The 19,424-nt window shown below is 39.0% G+C and overlaps 1 protein-coding gene across 3 annotated transcripts in view; it reads right to left on the reverse strand.

The window, feature by feature from the left end:
* Positions 1–19,424, reverse strand: part of MYRFL (myelin regulatory factor like) — a 180,448-nt gene that overhangs the window by 114,220 nt on the left and 46,804 nt on the right. For all 3 annotated transcript variants that reach the window (XM_040344013.1, XM_040344015.1, XM_040344016.1), the window contains 4 exons: positions 17,531–17,622; positions 12,650–12,800; positions 9,180–9,375; positions 4,266–4,342 (listed from right to left, as the gene is read on the reverse strand). In XM_040344013.1, coding sequence (XP_040199947.1) covers positions 4,266–4,342; positions 9,180–9,375; positions 12,650–12,800; positions 17,531–17,622 — 516 coding nt within the window. The remainder of the gene's footprint in view (positions 1–4,265; positions 4,343–9,179; positions 9,376–12,649; positions 12,801–17,530; positions 17,623–19,424) is intronic.

Below are 19,424 nucleotides of genomic sequence, written 5' to 3' on the forward strand. Positions count from 1 at the left end.
TCTGTAGTCTTTTTTATTTGTATTTTATGTTAGCGTTTCTACTTGCTTTATAATAAATAAGATCCTTGCTAACTTAAGCAGTGTGTTTATTTTATAGCTAGCATTGTTGTTGTATTATCACCATTAACTTTATCAGAGCTTTGATAGACTAGCTAACTATAGGAATAGACAAGATAATACATATCTATAATAAATTGGGGAAATCCACAACCACCCCATATTTCAACATCTTTGCTTCTTTTCAATACACATCTATACCCCTTCCCCCCTGAAGTCCACTCAGTAGATACTATGGCACTGCAGAGTGAGGGGAAGTAACTTAGATCTGAGGACCTGTACACACGATCAGTCTAAACCGATGAGAACGGACTGAAGTTCAGTTTCATCGGTCCAAACCGACCGTGTGTGGGCCCCATCAGTCAGTTATCCTTCGGTCCAGAAATTTAGAACTTGCTTTAAAATTGAACTGATGGACTGGTAACCGATAGGTCAAAAGCGACGGTTAGTATGCAAAAGCATCGGTTCAAAACCCGCGCATGCTCAGAATCAAGTTGACGCATGCTTGGAAGCATTGAACTTCGTTTTTTTCAGCACGTCATTGTGTTTTACGTCACCGCGTTGGACTCGATCGTTTTTTTAACTGATGGTGTGTAGGCACATCGGACCATCAGTCCGCTTCATCGGTTAACCGATGAAACTGAACTTCAGTCCCTTCTCATCGGTTTAGACTGATCGTGTGTACAGGGTCTTACAGTTGGGTCATGGTGTCCAAGATTTGACAGTTGGACGGCGGTGTCTGAAGTCTAGTGCTAATCGCACTGCTGTGGTGGAACTAAAATAAAAAATAAAAAAGTGTGGGCGGTCATGGCATCGAGACCAGGGCACCCTGCAAGTGTTGTGAGACACATTCCCCAGGAGCCCAATGCTAGTGGCATCCATAACCCAGAGTCAGGCAATCAGTTCACAAATCATGCAAATAATTCAATAAGCTTCAAGTAAGCACAATCTGTATCATTTGATATCATCGTTATCTACAAAAGGTCAATGCACCGTCCAAACCCATGTGACAGTTGCATGACTGTCATGTTGATTCTCTGACTTCAGTGCTTTCTGAGTCACTTACTGCAAATTAGTATGTAGCAAGTGAAATCAGACATCCTGACAACAGGTTTGTAATGACAAATTCAACCTATGTATTATCTCTCAGAAGAGGGTTCATTTAAAATGCAACTCAATAAAGTAAATTTTTAGCAATATTTTTGTAAAAAGTGCTCAGATGCCTGATAGCAATAGCATTCATAATCACTGTCCATAATAATAAACTTGAACTGTTATTAAAATGTACACTTTCTTGTGCGACATAAAGCCAGGGCTAAAATGACATGGTTTCTTCACCAGGACACTAGTCAGTGTTCCATGAGAATCTTTTATTTTCTATTAGACAGGTCATGAGTGTCAAACTAGCAGAAAGATTAGAGGATCACTAAAGCTAAGCACATATACAAATGTATGCTGGTTCCTCAGGTATTATGCAAATTTCTGCTGGTTCCCGAGATATTTTGCGAATTTCTGCTGTTTCCTGAGATATTATGCAGATTTTTGACAGATCTCACCTGATATTCTTCAACTAAAAAATCAAAGGAGCTGAGGAAAAATGTTGGCCGGAAAATGCTTGCATCCAGTCAGATGCAGCCTCTGTTCAAGTATAAATATACTGTATGCCCAACTTACGTTACAACCAAGAAGTAAAGATATTTCTAGAGGTGTTTCTACCTCAATTTACAAATCTCACGTGTAGGAGTTAAAACCTGACCCACGTTATGTTATCATGGTACTACAATATCTTGGTTTCTTTTATACTATTGCTCATGTTTACCTTCCCCCATCAACTGAAGTAGGTAGATTGAACAACTGAATGTGTTGCTATGGCTATTTTGGCGATTTTTAAAGCCTAGATATGTTTAAAAACATTTTAGTTAAAATTTGTTTTTATTGGAATCCAGGCCTCCCATATTCAAATGCTAACTAACCTTTTGGACTAGTTCATGAAGCCAAGGACAGAAAATTATACTATAGGGAATGGGGGAAAAGAGAACTTGAATAAACCATGAGCTCAAGACAAAGGAGCACTAGGAACAGTCGTTTGCAGGACATTGGAGGAGCAGGAAGCAGTCTGGAAAGAGATCTTGGATCGTGGAAGAGGACTCCATAATAAGGAAAGACCCAAGTTAAAGTGTTACTAAACCCACAACAGTCAAATCAGTCTCTACGTGCAGCATAGCATGCTTGTTATACTCACTGTGGAACTTAAGGGGTTAATCCTGTGCATTGTGTAAAAAGGCTGTTTTATTCTGTATGCACAGATCCTCCCCCTCCTAAACTGTCTATCTGGGGAAGGCCAGCTAACAAAGGCAGGGTAGTTGACCTGCACATGCTCAGTTCTGTGTTTAATGCTAGAGAGAACATATACTTGTTCTCAGAGCTTGCCAGGTCACATGATATTGACATCACGCATGTATACAAGCTGTAGTGGAAATCTCGTCCTACCTGAACATTCAGCACTGGAGAAACTGTGCAGTTTGTCATGTAACTGTGGTATACAGATAATCCAAAAAAGGTATATAGCAGCAGTATTTTAATGTAAAAAGAAGATTTACAATATCTCACAAAAGTGAGTACAGCCCTCACATTTTTGAAAATATTTTATTATACCTTTTCACGTGATAACACTGAAGAAATGACACTTTGCTACAATGTAAAGTAGTGAGTGTACAGCTTGTATAACAGTGTTAATTTGCTTTCCCCTCAAAATAACTCAACACACAGCGATTAATGTCAATGCGCTGGCAACAAAAGTGAGTACACCCCTAAGTGAAAATGTCCAAATCGGGCCCAGTTAGCCATTTTCCCTCACTGGTGTCATGTGACTCAGTGTTACAATGTCTCAGTTGTGAATGGGGAGCAGGTGTGTTAAATTTGCTGTTATCACTCTCACATACTGGTCACTGGAAGTTTAACATGGCACCCCATGGCAAAGAACTCTCTGAGGATCTAAAAAAAAAAAAAAATTCTTTACATAAAGATGGCCTAGACTATAAGAAGATTGCCAAGACCCTGAAACTAAGCTGCAGCATGGTGACCAAGACCATACAGCGGTTTAACAAGACAGGTTCCAATCAGAACAGGCCTCGTCATGGTCGACCAAAGAAGTTGAGTGCACATGCTCAGCGTCATATCCAGAGGTTGTCTTTGGGAAATGTTTAAGTGCTGCCAGCATTGCTGCATAGGTTGAAGGGGTGGGTGGTCATTCCCATTCTTGTGCATCTTCTAAAGATGATGCATAAGAAAGCCTGCAAACAGTTTGCTAAAGACAAGCAGACTAAGGACATGGATTACTTGAACCATGTCCTGTTTTCTGAGGAGACCAAGATAAACCTATTTGGTACAGATGGTGTCAAACCTGTGTGGCAGCAACCAGGTTAGGAGTACAAAGACAAGTGTGTCTTTTCTACAGTCAAGCACGGTGGTGGGAGTGTCATGGTCTGGGGCTACATGAGTGCAGCCGGCACTGGGGAGCTACAGTTCATTGAGGGAACCATGAATGCCAACATGTACTGTGACATACTGAAGCAGAGCATGATCCCCTCCCTTTGGAGAATGGGCCACATGGCAGCATTCCAACATGATCTGTACACTCACTCAGCCTGCAGGTCTCCAACAAAACCTGGACGTCAGATTGAAGGCTTCATCTTACCCAAGACTCTTCTAAATCTTCACACTCTGGACTCTGATTGGAGATGACAAAACCTGTTGAAAATTGAATACCCAGTTTTTCCACTAAGTACAGACACTCTGGAGCCCTGTATTAGTGCAAACTCTGCATCACTTTTCCCTATACTCACAGTGGCATGGCCTAGCACTGTTACAATATATATGTTATAACTGAAGTATGTGTTACATGTAGTGCCAAGAATTCAAATGGAAGCAATCTTTCTCTCTTCCTTCAATCAAATCCTCGACAACTGCATCTATTTGCTTGTTAAGCTATCACTTCTAAAATGTCTAACTTTTATATGTGTGACTTACCAGTGAAAACCCCAGGAAAAGGTAGTTGTGATAAACAAAAAAGCTTTGACAGTGCATGTCATGCACAATACATGATTTTAATATCAATCTGCTGAGAGGAAGGTATAGTTTGCATTCCATAATAAAACAGATATGGCAAGCAGCCCTTTATCTGAACAACATACGAGAAAGATACCTACGTAACAAGATTGAAAGGCCTCTTGCTGCGATCCGATTGAGACTGCTCAATAGTAATTTTCTGGTTCATAGCTTCAGCCTAAATATGGGTAGAAAACACATTTGTGTCTTTTGGGGTGGCAAACTAAAATATACACATTAAAATGTGTCTGTTTTTATAGTTTTTTTTAAACTTACTCTCATCTCCAATTATACTCTCCTACCTTCATGATTTTGTGATAAAAAGGAAAGATAGAACCAAAGCATTTTTTTATTGAATATTGAGCAACCTTGAATGGTTTGTGTTTATTACCAGTGTTACCAGTGTTTTGGACAAGGGTGGTGCTGTGGACAAAGCATTCTTTGATTTCGGCAAGGCGTTTGATACAATTCAACATAATGATCTAATACGAAAGTTGTACAAGCTGGGACTTAATTCTTGGGTGCTTCAGTGGATATGCAGTTGGCTAAAGGATATATGCCAGAGTGTGGTTGTAAACAGGGTTCACTTAGAACACAGACCAGTCACTAGTGGGGTACCACAAGGCTCTGTACTAGGTCCTGTTCTATTTAACCTATATCTAAGTGATATAACTAAAGGCTATTACGCTCTCGGCTAGTTTGTCACTTTTGTTTTATTGGATTTTAGATAATGTATAGATCTTCCTGCACTGAACGTCTGGGCATCTTGTTTGAGGGTGGTTTATGGCCACTTGATCTCTGCGAGATCAAATCTATGGAGGTTTACCTGGCTGTGTGATTGGAATGTTACAATATGTAATCAGGCTTGATTCTCTGTTTAAAACAAGGTAGATACCTGGATATATTTATTAGCTATTTATGGGAAAAGTTATGGTCTATTATTATATATAGGAGTCTGGTGGATGGACTGGTTGCAGCCATCCCTTGACATCCAGATATTAGGGAAAGAGTTCCTTCCACTCTCCCATCTGATTTTTTGCCTCAGTGAGTACCAGACTGCTAAGAACATATGATTTTTCTATTTGGATTATGTGAATCTTGATATTGGGATTTTTAGTCATAATGTATTCAAATATAAATTGTTTCTATTTGTTGTTGAAGGATACATTCGTCTGAATCTTTCTCCCACACACTTGGCACGCTACTGACAGTAATGTTATAAGGAGTTCATAGTATGCGAGTCAATTATTACATTTTTTACTCATTAAATCAAAAAAATCCTGTCTATTGTTCTATACATTTGATGAGATGATGGGCTGTGCTAATGGTTATGATGTATCCATGGAGAATCCAATAAGTAGTAATATCCATGTATTTCTCTGTTCAAAGTCAAGATTTTAAGGTTCTGAAGAAGCAAGAATGCGAAATGCGTCAACCACTTGACAATTACAGTAACAGAGATCTTTAAACTCTATGATATCCACTTACAATTTAATGATTTCATGAATGTAATCAACTCTTTTACTTTAGTTAATAAAAAATATTTAGTAAAATATCCGATCTATATCTGTTTGTTCGCTTTTTTCTAACTGGAGGAAAGTTTGAAACAAATTTTAGAAAATATTATTTTACTCAAAGGGTGGTTAATGATTGGAATAAACTACCAACAGAGGTAGTGAGACAGTCAACAGTAAACGGCTTCAAACATGCTTGGGATAAACATAAATCTATAGTCAGACAACGAGGTAAAAATTAAAAATAAATAACAACCCCAAAATCCACCCCCCCCCTTAAAAAGTGAAAAAAATTATGCAGGTTTGATGGATTAGTCTTTTTCTGCTGTCACTTTTCTATGTTTATTAATTTAGGTAGTTCTGTTGGCCTCTGTGATTCACCTGTAAAGGATCTCATGGAGAAAATTATTTTATAAAATGCATACTGGGAAGACAAGGCACTACCATGGAGGACATGTACCAATGTCAAAAATTAATAACAAATACCTCACAGCAGGAAGAAAGAAATACCCTATTTATAGTGAGAGGAGTGGCTTATCCAAAAATCCCCCTTTCTGGCCCTTCTTATTCCAGTTCGAAAATGATGATGCACTATGCCTACTGACTACATTCAAAGATCATACAGTGCATTATGTTGCATAACAAGAATCCAATGTGGTCACCAGAGACCAAATGGCTGCACCATGTAATGATTGTTTAATGTCTGCCACTCACAGGTAAATTTATTTTAAAGGAGATTTTATATATATATATATATATATATATATATATATATATATATATATATATATACACACACACACATACACATATATATACACATATATACATACATACACACACTATATTGTCAAAAGTATTGAGACACCGGCATTTACACACACATGAACATGAAGGCATCCCCTTCTTAGTCCGTAGGGTCCAATATTGAGTTGGTCCACCCTTTGCAGCTATAACAGCTTCAACTCTTCTGGGAAGTCTGTCCACAAGGTTTAGGAGTGTGTCTATGGGAATTTAGACCATTCTTCTAGAAACGCATTTGTGAGGTCAGGCTTTCTTGTCCAACATCAGCGCCTGACCACACAAATGCGCTTCTGAAAGAATGGTCAAACATTCCCATAAACACACTCCTAAACCTTGTGGACAGCCTTACTAGAAGAGTTGAAGCTGTTATAGCTGCAAAGGGTGGACCAACTCAATATTGAACTCTACAGACTAAGACTGGGATGCCAGTAAAATTCATGTGCGTGTAAAGGTAGGCGTCCCAATACTTTTCACAATGTAGTGTGTGTATATACATATAGATATACAGTTGCAAGAAAAAGTATGTGAACCCTTTTGGAATGATATGGATTTCTGCACAAATTGGTCATAAAATGTGATCTGATCTTCATCTAAGTCACAACAATAGACAATCACAGTCTGCTTAAACGATTAACACACAAAGAATTAAATGTTACTATGTTTTTATTGAACACACCATGTAAACATTCACAGTGCAGTTGGAAAAAGTATGTGAACCTCCAGACTAACGACATCTCCAAGAGCTAATTGGAGTGAGGTGTCAGCCAACTGGAGTCCAATCAATGAGATAAGATTGGAGGTGTTGGTTACAGTTGCCCTGCCCTATAAAAAAACACACACCAGTTCTGGGTTTGCTTTTCACAAGAAGCATTGCCTGATATGAATGATGCCTCACACAAAAGAGCTCTCAGAAGACCTGCGATTAAGAATTGCTGTTCATCAGTCCATGGCAAGACAAATTGTCTATAAATGGAGAAAGTTCAGCACTGCTGCTACTCTCCCTAGGAGTGGCCGTCCTGTAAAGGTGACTGCAAGAGCACAGCGCAGACTGCTCAATGAGGTGAAGAAGAATCCTAAAGTGTCAGCTAAAGACTTACAAAAGTCTCTGGCATTAAACACTAAACAAGAATGGATTTCATGGGAGGATACCACAGAGGAAGCCACTGCTGTCCAAAAAAACATTGCTGCACGTTTACAGTTTGCACAAGAGCACCTGGATGTTCTATAGCAGTACTGGAAAAATATTCTGTGGACAGATGAAACCAAAGTTGAGTTGTTTGGAAAAAAACACACAACACTGTGTGGAGAAAAAGAGGCCCAGCACACCAACATCAAAACCTCACCGCAACTGTGGAGTATGGTGGTGGGGGCATCATGGCTTGGGGCTGCTTTGCTGCATCAGGGCATGGACGGATTGCTATCATCGAAGGAAAAAATAATTGCCAAGTTTATCAAGACATTTTGCAAGAGAACTTAAGGCCATCAGTCCACCAGCTGAAGCTCAACAGAAGATGGGTGTTGCAACAGACAGGACAACGACCCAAAGCATAGAAGTAAATCAACAACAGAATGGCTTAAACAAAAGAAAATACGAATTCTGGAGTGGCTCAGAGTCCTGACCTCAATCCGATTGAGATGCTGTGGCATGACCTCAAGAAAGCGATTCACACCAGACATCCCAAGAATATTGCTGAACTGAAACAGTTCTGTAAAAGGAATGGTCAAGAATTACTCCTGACCGTTGTGCACATCTGATCTGCAACTACAGGAAACATTTGGTTGAAGTTATTGCTACCAAAGGAGGTTCAACCAGTTATTAAATCCAGGGGTTCACATACTTTTTCCACGTGCACTGTGAATGTTTACATGGTGTGTTCAATAAAAACATGGTAACATTTAATTCTTTGTGTGTTTTTAGTTTAGGCAGACTGTGTTTGTCTATTGTTGTGACTTAGATGAAGATCAGATCACATTTTATGACCAATTTGTGCAGAAATCCATATCATTCCAAAAGGGTTCACATACTTTTTCTTGCAACTGTATATATATATATATAAATTGAAGGTGCAATCTCAGTTTAATATACCAATGACTGCACAGTTTTGGACAGTACATGACTTCATCAAGGTGTGTGTGTGTGTGTGTGTGTGTGTGTATATTATATATATATATATATATATATATATATATATATATATATATATATATATATAAATATATATATATATATATATATATTAATTGCATCTGATAAATGGATCAGGTTTAGCTTCACAGTACTAAATAATATTTATGGCCAATATTTCCAAAAAGACAATTCCCCAATTAGGATTTGATCACATCCTCTTGAAATAAGGCCCTTTGTCCTGGGACACAACTGCTTCAGCTGTCAAACAGGCATATAAGTATTCAAAGCCAGTGGCAACTGTCCAACCAACTTTTGTTTTATAGTGTGCTATGCTTAAAAACCACAATGAATCTTAGCAGAGAGACTTTTCTTTTTAAACATGCTTTGCGAATATACAAAAAATGAAAAGGATAACACCACACTTGCAAATCCTTTGTCTTTCATTCCATTGGACCCAGTACTTCCTGGATCTTCCAGTTAATGGGCAGATATATTTTACAATTTCAATGTTTGTTTGTAAGTTTATATGTTTTGATGTAGACTCTCAGACTGTTGTAAAGACATCTTACCTTGACACCAAACACTTTCAAATAAAAGCTTTCAATTGGACTGAAGCCCAGCTGAGTTTTGATGTATTTTGGATGTCCAAGCACTCTGATATGAACTGTGACCTGGAAATGGTTCTTCTTCTGGCATACATAGGTATCATCTACTACTGAGAAGTTGAATCCTTTGTCAGTGATTACTCTGTACCCCACAGCAGGACTGAAAGAAAGAATAGTCTGTTACAGTGTATCACAGGAAAACAAACTTCATTGTCCATTTTCGACAGAAGCAAGGTCAGATTTCACTGATAAGCCCCCATAGGGAATTTTCATTGTGCTAACTGTAACAACAGACAGCTCTTTGTGGCTGAAAGTATTATTATTTAATAATATCCCCAAACAGGTGTAATATTTTATCATTCTAACTTGGAAAGCAAAAGTTATTTCTAAGATAATAAAAACAACAAAACCGTAATATACTGGTGCTGCCTGGCCAAGACCCTCCCTTTTTAGATTGTAAGCTCTAATGAGCAGGGCCCTCTGATTCCTCTTGTACCAAATTGTAATGTAACTGTAATGTCTGACTTTATTTTGTTAAGCGCTGCGCAAACTGTTGGCACTATATAAAACCTGTATATTAACATAGCTCCCAACTGTCCCCGATTTTGAGGGACTGTCCCTGATTTCGAGCAATGTCCCTCTGTCCCTCATTCTCCTCATTTGTCCCTTGTTTTGTTCTGATCTATATAGATGTCTATAAAATGCACTTTTTATCTTTCAAAAAGTGTTTTCCAGCGCTAAACCTTTCATCCATATTCTAAATTGCTGCATTTGTAAATTCCAAAAGCCAATATAAAGGAATAGTAGTGGTAAAAAAAAAGCACTTGTGGGTTTAACCCAGGGCCGTCTTTAATATGGTTTGGGCCCTGGGCAAACATTTTTTTTGGGCCCCCCTCCAGCTTATTTTGGGCCTGGCTGGTTCACATGTATGTGTTTTGGCGGCCCTCATTTGTGCAGGCACAGCAGCCCATTGATTTGAATGGGCTGCCATGCCTTTGTATATATAAAAAATAAAAGAAATATATAAAAAAAGTTATTTTTTATAAAAAAAAAGGGGGGTTGTCATCCGGGGCCCTGGGGAACTACGGGCCCCTGGGGACCTCCAGACCTCTAAAAAAAAAAAAAAATGTCCCTTTAATAAAAAATAAAATAAAAATATATTAAAAAAATATATTTTTTTTATTTAAAAATAAATAAAAAAAGGGGGGTTGCCATCTGGGGCCCTGGGGGCCTCCGGGCCCCTGAGGACCCCTAAGAAAAATTGTCCCTTTAATAAAAAATAAAAATATATTAAAAAATATATATTTTTTTTATTTATAAATAAATAAATAATGGGGGGGTTGCTATCTGGGGCCCTGGGGGCCTCCGGGCCCCTGGGGACCTCTGAACCCCTAAATAAAAAAAAGGGGGTTGCTTTGGGCCCCCAACAGTGACAGGGCCCTGGGCAGCTGCCCCTGTTTGTCCTATGGTAAAGACGGCCCTGGTTTAACCAACCTTGTTTTTTGTACAATTCTCCTTTAAGGGGGTGTGTCCTATGTCTGCATACTTTTGCTGACAAGTGTCCCTCATTACAATCACAAAAAGTTGGGAGGTATGTAATAATAATTATATTCTTAGAAGATCCAAATGGCTTCTTAGTATAAAATTTGGTCAGAGGGTTTTAAGAATGAATATTAATTAGAAAGACATGATATAAAAAAATGTTTTACACAAAACATCTTAACCAAGTGACAGAGGTTCCAAAAGCTAGTATCTAGTGATATTATTACTGGGTACAATTAAAAGAAACCTCCCAGACAAACAGGGAGTCTGACATTTCTGTATGGTCCTTCTAACAATGCCCGACTGTTAATCTGACCCTCTTGTTAGGATATTTGAGTCAATAACAAAGAATATGTTTGTAGAAAAGAAGCTACGACTTTCTCCTGCCCTACGGGCTCTGCATTTTTCCAGGCCAGTGACAAGTACTCAAGTATTTTATGCTTGGTTGAGTTTTTTTCTTTTTTTTTGCCTTGTGTGTCTATGAATCTGCTAGAAAATTTGACTACCAGGAAGAAGCTATCACCTAGCACAGCCCCATTCCTCCTCACAGCCTTCTTCTCTTCTGGGAGAGTTTAAATACTTTTTGCGGACCCAGTTTCTCTGCCTACCTACTTTTACATAGTAGTTAGGAGAGAAACAAAGAGGATTACTATTGAGTGGCATTATCAGTTCTAAATGTACAAATGGCATGGGGCAAAAGTGATTTGCATGATTTGGCCAACTATCTTTACTGTGAGGGGTGTACTCACTTTTGTGAGATACTGTTTGGCCTGTTTATAGTAGGCACGTCTCTGCTTCGCTCTGGTTTAGTGAATGTTTTTTTTTCCCCTTTAGTCCACTGTACCATAATTCCTCTACTTCTATCTTCTTGTTGGTCCCCCAACCCAAATCCATAAATGATTTATATGCATGCATAAATCAAGATGTGAGCAAGTAAAAAATGGTAGAATCGTGCCCTCTAAAAAAAAATGAAAAACCCCTTTGAAAACCTTGGATTTTATACAATGGAGAGTAAGATCGTAAAGGGTAACTCCACTTTATTTTTTATTTTTTATATAACATTCCCCTTTGAGTGATCTATGTACATAGCAAGGATTTTAACAAACTGTTGCAGATTGCTACCTGCTTCTGTTCTGAATAAAAAGTGGTTTGTTTGTCTATGCGGATGTGCAGAGTGAATGTAAGCGGGAGTGACTTTTTCATTGTTCTAATGATGAAAATTGCAGGATCTGCATCCCTTTAGAAGTAATTAACTTTTTGAGAGTAGCTTAACAAAAATAAGATGTCTCCCTGGCATAAATAGCACACAGCATCTGTTGGTGTAATCAACAAGCATTAAAGTTTATGTAAAAAAAATACAAAAGGTGCATATTCGTCACCAGTGATTTGTGTCAGATGCTTTTCTATGCATTATCCTAATATTGTAGGCGCAGGTTTATTGTATGTATTTGATTAAAGTTTATATATGTAAAACAGTAATAGGCTCAGCTGAATGTGTATAGACTTCTTTGCTATTACAGTGATACAGAGAAACAGTAAATAATGTTAGCTGCCTACCGGAATTCATATCAAACCATGAATAGCCTGAGACACATCAGATCTTTAGGTAGATGCCACAACTGCTTGACATCCAGTCTGGGCCAGGTAATAGAAGATACTTATGTTTAATTTCTTTTATTTACCTTTTGCACTCCTGTTGTTTCAGCCCAAAATGATTCATGCCTAATAAAAATTACCGCCGCTATTTTACCAGCCTGGTAATTTTTTGTACAAAATATTTACACAATCACGCATACATTATAAACAAATAGCTGTGGAAAGTAGTCATTACTTATTTTTATAGCACTGTTGTATGAGGGCAATTTCTCTAATAGGAAGCAGAAAACACCTACATTGTGTCAGTTAGGCTCTTGTACAGGGTTGCCCATTGCGGTGTCTGGTAAGGCTTCCATGTTAATGACTGATAACACTTGTCCATGGGAGATACAGCTTGCCCATCACTTTCATAGTCCTGAACATCCATAATACAGTCTGCAGGTGGAGCTGCAATAAAAATAAACACTTTAAAGTGAAATGGTGAGCATCATGCTTTTATCATAAACACGTCAAAAATAATCTGGCTGATTACAGTCATTGCATTTTTATGAAATAATTAGTAGAACTAGTAGAACTAACGGCAATCCTATTTTATTTTTTGGATAAATAGAGGGTTATAACCATTTTTTTTTTGTCATCTGTGTCTCATTGGGGAGAAATCTCAATGGTTGTCACCAAGATCACAAGAACTAATGTTCCTGTTGGAAGACTTCCCCTCTATTTCTGATCTGGTGACAACAGACAGCAATAAAAACCCGGCAGGTGTTCTAGTCCTTTGCCACTCCAAAAAAAAGGTTTGCTTTAGTTATACTTTAGAGTGTGTATCCTTTTAAACATTGTTTTAGATATACACTCACTGTCCATTTTATTAGGTACACCTGGCTAGTACCGGGTTGAACCCTCTTTTGCTTTCAAAACTGCATTAATTCTTTGTGGCATTGATTCAACAAGGTGTTGGAAACATTCCTTCAATTGACATGATAGCATCACGCAGTTGCTGCAGATTTGTCGGCTGCACATCCATGATGCAAATCTTCCATTCCACCACATCCCAAAGGTGCTCCATTGGATTGAGATCTGGTGATTGCGGAGGCCATTAGAGTACAGTGACCTCATTGTCATGTTCAAGAAACCAGTGGTGAGATGATTCAAGCTTCATGACATTGTGCATTACCCTGCTGGAAGTAGCCATCAGAAGATGGGTACACTGTAGTCATAATAAAGGGATGGACATGGTCAGCAACATTACTCAGGTAGGCCATGGTGTTTAAACAATTGGTACTAAGAGGCCCAAAGTTTGCCAAGAAAATATCTCCCACATCATTACACCAGCAGCCTGAACCGTTGATACAAGGCAAGATGGATACATGCTTCCATGTTGTTTATGTCAAATTCTGACCCATTTGAATGTCGCAACTGAAATTGGGACTCATCAGACTAGGCAACGTTTTTTTCAATTGCTAATCAGCCAATCACATGGCAGCAGCGCAATGCTGTGTTTTCGCTGTGACAACTGTTATATAGGCAAGTGCAGGGCCACCCACTGACGTAACCGGATGACCTGCCCCCTCTGATGGCACATGACATTGGAAGGGGCGGGGTCACTCGGTTACATCACTGGGTGGCCCTGTCCTTGTCTATATAACAACTGTCACAGCCAAGAGAAAGCAATCGGCGGGATGCCTCCCATCAATTTTTTGGGGCCGTCGGGCGGCGTGATTGATGATAGATGGATTCCAGATTCCGATAAGCTACCCCCCCCCTCCGGAGACCCCCACAACCACTGGGCCAGGGTTGTGGGGACAAGGCCCTTGTCCCCATTAACATGGGGACCTGAAAGCACCCTCCCTATGTTGAGGGCAAGCAGCCTAGTATGGTTTTTAAATTGGCATGAAGTTCTATACCAGACCCAGGGCCTGGTATGCACTGGGGGGAACCCTTACTTTTTTTTTCTTAATTATGTCATAGGGTTCCCTTTAACCACTTCAATACACTGTATTATATACTGTACACTGACTGCACTGTAGAGATATATACAATATATATACTAGACTGCCTGCACTGTATATATCAGTGATGGCAAACATTGGCACCCCAGATGTGTTGGAACTACATTTCCCATGATACTCATGCACTCTGCAGTGTAGTTGAGCATCATGAGAAATGTAGTTTTAAAACATCTGGAGTGCCGAAGTATTTCCTGCATGCCACTAACTAACCTGCCTCTAGATAACATTCTCTCAATGACAACACTATATACGGCTGCCATGTAAGCAGCCTTATAGTGTGGGGCATGGACATAGCCCCCTGAGCCATGATTGGCTAAAGGCACCCTGCCTTTGGCCAATCATGGCTCTTGCAGCAGAGCGTGCTGTGATTGGCCAAAGCATGCAGATCAGGTGCATGCTTTGGCCAATCATCAGGCGTCAATGCACTGCAATCTCACAGTGCATTATGCCCCGAACGCCCCATACTGTTGGTTATTGGGAGAAGGGGAGAAGGGGCGAACACCCAATGTTCGACTCGAACATCGAGCCCATCCCTATTCCACAGTCAGCAGATCTCAATCCAATAGAGCACTTTTAGGATATGGTGGAGAGGGAGATTAGCATCATGGATGTGCAGCCAACAAATGTCAACATGGACCAAAATTTTTGAGAAATGTTTCCAACACCCTCTATGCCACAAAGAGTTAAGGCTCTAAAGACAAAAGGGTGTCCAACATGGTACTAGCAAGGTGTTCCTAATAAAGTAACCTGTGAGTGTATTATATACAATTGTGCTCATAAGTTTACATACCCTGGCAGAATTTATGATTTCTTGGCCATATTTCAGAGAATATGAATGATAACACAAAAACTTTTCTTTCACTGATGGTTAGTGTTTGGCTGAAGCCATGTATTATCAATCAACTGTGTTTACTCTGTTTAAATCATAATGACATTTTCTGAAAAATGGTCAAGAAATCATAAATTCTGCCAGGGTATGTAAACTTTTGAGCACAACTGTGTGTGTGTATTATATATATATATATATATATATATATATATATTACACACACACACTGAGCAAAATTATGAAAACTCAACGCTTTTGCGTTTGCCCCTATTTATCATGAGCTGAACGCAAAGAGCTACGACTTTTACCATGTACACAAAAGGCCTATTTCTTTCAAATATTATTCACAAATCTGTCTAAATCTGTGTTAGTGAGCACTTCTGCTTTGCTGAGATAATCCATCCACTTTAAAGGTGTGGCATAGCAAGATGCTGATTAGAAAGAATGATTATTGCACAGGTGTGCCTTAGGCCACAATAAAAGGCCACTCTAAAAAGTGCAGTTTTATCAAACAGCACAATGCCACAGATGTTGCAAGCTTTGAGGGAGCGTGTAATTGGCATACTGGCTGCAAGAATGTCTAGCAGAGCTGTTGCCCTGGAATTGAATGTTCAATTCTCTACCATAAGCCATCTCCAGGTTTTTGAGAGAATTTGGCAGTACATCCAACCGGCCTCACATTCGCAGACCACGTGTAACCACACCAGCCCAGGACCTCCACATCCAGCATCTTTACCTCCAAGATAGTCTGAGACTAGCCACCCAGAAAGCTGCATAACCAAAGAATTTATGCACAAGCTGTCAGAAACCATCTCAGGGAATCTCATCTGCATGCTCATTATCGTAACCAACTTGAGTAGGCAAATGCTCCCATTCGATGGCATCTGGCACTTTTGAGGGGTGTTCTCTTCATGGATAAATCCAGGTTTTCACTGTACAGGGCAGATGACAGACAGCGTGTGGGTGAGTGGTTTGCTGATGTCAACGTTGTGGATCGAGTGGCCCATGGTGGTGGTGGGGTTATGGAATGGTCAGGCATATGCTATGGACAATGAACACAGGTGCATTTTATTGATGGCATTTTGAATGCACAGAGATACCATGATGAGATCCTGAGGCCCATTCTTGTGTTATTCATCCATGAACATCACCTCATGTTGCAGCATGATAATGCACGTCCATGATGCAAGGGTCTGTACACAATTCCTGGAAGCTGAAAACATCCCAGTTCTTGCATGGCCAGCATACTGATCGGACATGTCACCCATTGAGCATGTTTGGGATGCTCTGGATCGGTGTATATGGCAGCGTGCTCCAGTTCCTGCCAATATCCAGCAACTTCGCATAGCCATTGAAGAGGAATGGACCAACATTCCTCAGGCCACAATCAATGACCGGATCAACTCTATGCAAAGGAGATGTGCTTCACTGCGTGAGTCACGCCAGAAATGGACTGGTTTTCGGACCCCCAACCCCCAATACAATATTTATGGCCTTTTATTGTGGCCAGCCTAAGGCATACCTGGCCAAAAATAATGCAGTTTGATCAGCATCTTGATATGCCGCACCTGTGAGGTGGATGGTTAACTTGGCAAGGGAGAAGTGCTCACTAACACAGATTTAGTCAGATTTATGAACAATATTTTAGATAAATTTTGTGTACATAGTAAAAGTCATAGATCTTTGCATTCAGCTCATGATAAATAGGGGCAAACACAAAAGTGTTCAATTTATAATTTTGCTCGGTGTATATATATATATATATATATATATATATATATATATATATATATATATATATATATATATATATATATATATATTATATATTTAATCTGAGCATGAAGTGCTTGCGACGTGAGCGGGACTTGCGACGCGCGTGTTCGTGAATCGGCGTACGCAAACGACGTAGGAAATTTCAAATTCGACGCGGGAACGCCGGCTATACTTAACATTGGCTGCGCCTGATAAAAGAAAGGGTAAGTATACGACGGAAAACCGCTACGGAAACGACGTAAAAACAATGCGACGGGTCCGCGTACGTTCGTGAATTTGCGTATCTCGCTGATTTACATATTATTTATCGTAAATCAGCGGGAACGCCCCCGGCGCCATTTTTAAATTTAAAAAAAGATCCGACAGTGTAACACAGTGTAACACTGTCGGATCTAGCCCTATCTATGCGTATCTGATTCTATGAATCAGGCGCATAGATAGGACCAGTTTACGTCAGAGATACGATGGTGTATCTGTAGATACACCGTCGTATCTCTTTGTGAATCTGGCCCAATATTTGTAAACGGTGTATACCAATTACATGCAAAATAGCAAGAAATTACTTTGTCTTGTCTCAATGCTCCATGTCTGCTGCCAGTTCTCTCCTTCTTCCAAGTGAGAATGTTTCCTTTTCTTTGATGAGGAACATGAACTCCTTAAAAAATGTGAACATTATGAACAGAGAAATTGGTGAAAATGAGTATTGAAAAGGTTTATAGATTTTAAGCATACTTTTGGTGCCATCTAGTGTTAGAATTATTTACTTTCTGCACAGCTTGTACACTCAAAAATCTTTTTAGAAACTCCTACAGTAAGCCATAGCAAAGAAATATGATAGCTTTGTTTCAAAGTATAATGTGTGAAACGCTCCTTAGGTGGGAGTTTCAGTATGCAATTTTTTCATTACAGATTCTTTTCAATGTATTATAAGCTTGGAATGTATCTAATATATATATATATATATATATATATATATATATATATATATATATATATATATATATATATATATATATATATATATATATATATATATATATTTATTTATTTATTTTTTATCTGTAGATGTAGATAGATAGATAAATATATATCTATAACACCCAAAAAATAATGCTAAACAATTCATATGTCAGTAAATATATGGGATATGTCAAATACATACAAATGGCAATAACACAAAAAATGCAATGCTGTGAAAGCTTTGATACCATTTTAAAAAGTGTCAAATTATCAGCTTCAGAAAACCTGTATTGTATGAAGTGATCAACTAAGGCTACAATGCCAATTTTATTTTATAAACAATCATAAATCACTTTGTAATTTTAAATCACAATAGTATGCTTATCATGGTAAAGTCAGATATTGTATAACTCAAGCCTCACTTGATTTAAAAGGTCATATTTACGCAGAGTTTAAATTCTTTGTTTCACTCTTCAGTATATATTGCACCTATGATATATGTATTACATATTGATCTATATTATGTAAAACTACACAGTAATTAATGGCTCACATGATACAATTATAAAATACTGCTGATAATTACAAATGTAATAAAGCAATACCAAATTTCCTTCTAATCATATTTTTAAAGCCCAGAACCAGCTGGTTAGAATGCGGAAGGGGTATAACCTCTGTAACTTTTTAATTGTGGTCTGTGTCCCTGTCCAGTAAATTTCCCCTCACAGCCTTTCCTGATGACCTAACAGAAAATTATGAGATATCCCTAATATGCACTCTATTAAAAAGCTCACTATTTGTGCCCCTGTTGGGGAAACTTTGCTTATTTCCTGTTACAGTTATCTGACCACACAGGAAATGAGAGAAAATCTCCTCCATAACTCAGCAGGCACCCTTATTAGCCTCTGAGGCACTCTTACTAGACAGGTGGGTGGCAGGTAAGCAAAACCAGTTTTGGAGCAGCCAGAAAGTTCCTCTGTGTGGTGCCTGCTCCTAATAAGGATTGTTACTGTTAACTTTAAAATGTCTGGCAGCCACAATCTAACTCTACAATGGGTAACTTCAAAATAACATATGTCTCCCTTAGGGGGGGGGGGGGGGGAGGTTGAAGAAATCAGAATGGATGCTGGTGACCACAGTCGTTCAAAATACGACTTGTGACGGGAAAAAAACCATGGGAATCAATCTCACCTTCACTGAAATCCCTTCATTGGTTGCCAGTAAAAGACAGATCACTTTCAAGGCACTCTGTCTAACGCATAAGTGTGTTCAAGGAAATGCCCCACAATATCTATGCAAAAAAAATAAAAGGTCACAACCCCAATCGCGCTCTGCGATCCACCAACCAAAATCTACTCCAGATACCCAAAGCCAGATACAAGTCCAAAGGAGAACGAAGATTTGCAGTCCAAGGACCTAGACTATGGAACGCTCTACCAACCAGCATCTGACTGGAGGAGAACCACTTGGCCTTCAGAAGAAGGATCAAAACCCATC

Source organism: Rana temporaria, chromosome 3 (genome assembly GCF_905171775.1).
Source record: "Rana temporaria chromosome 3, aRanTem1.1, whole genome shotgun sequence".
In the NCBI taxonomy this organism is placed as follows: domain Eukaryota; kingdom Metazoa; phylum Chordata; class Amphibia; order Anura; family Ranidae; genus Rana; species Rana temporaria.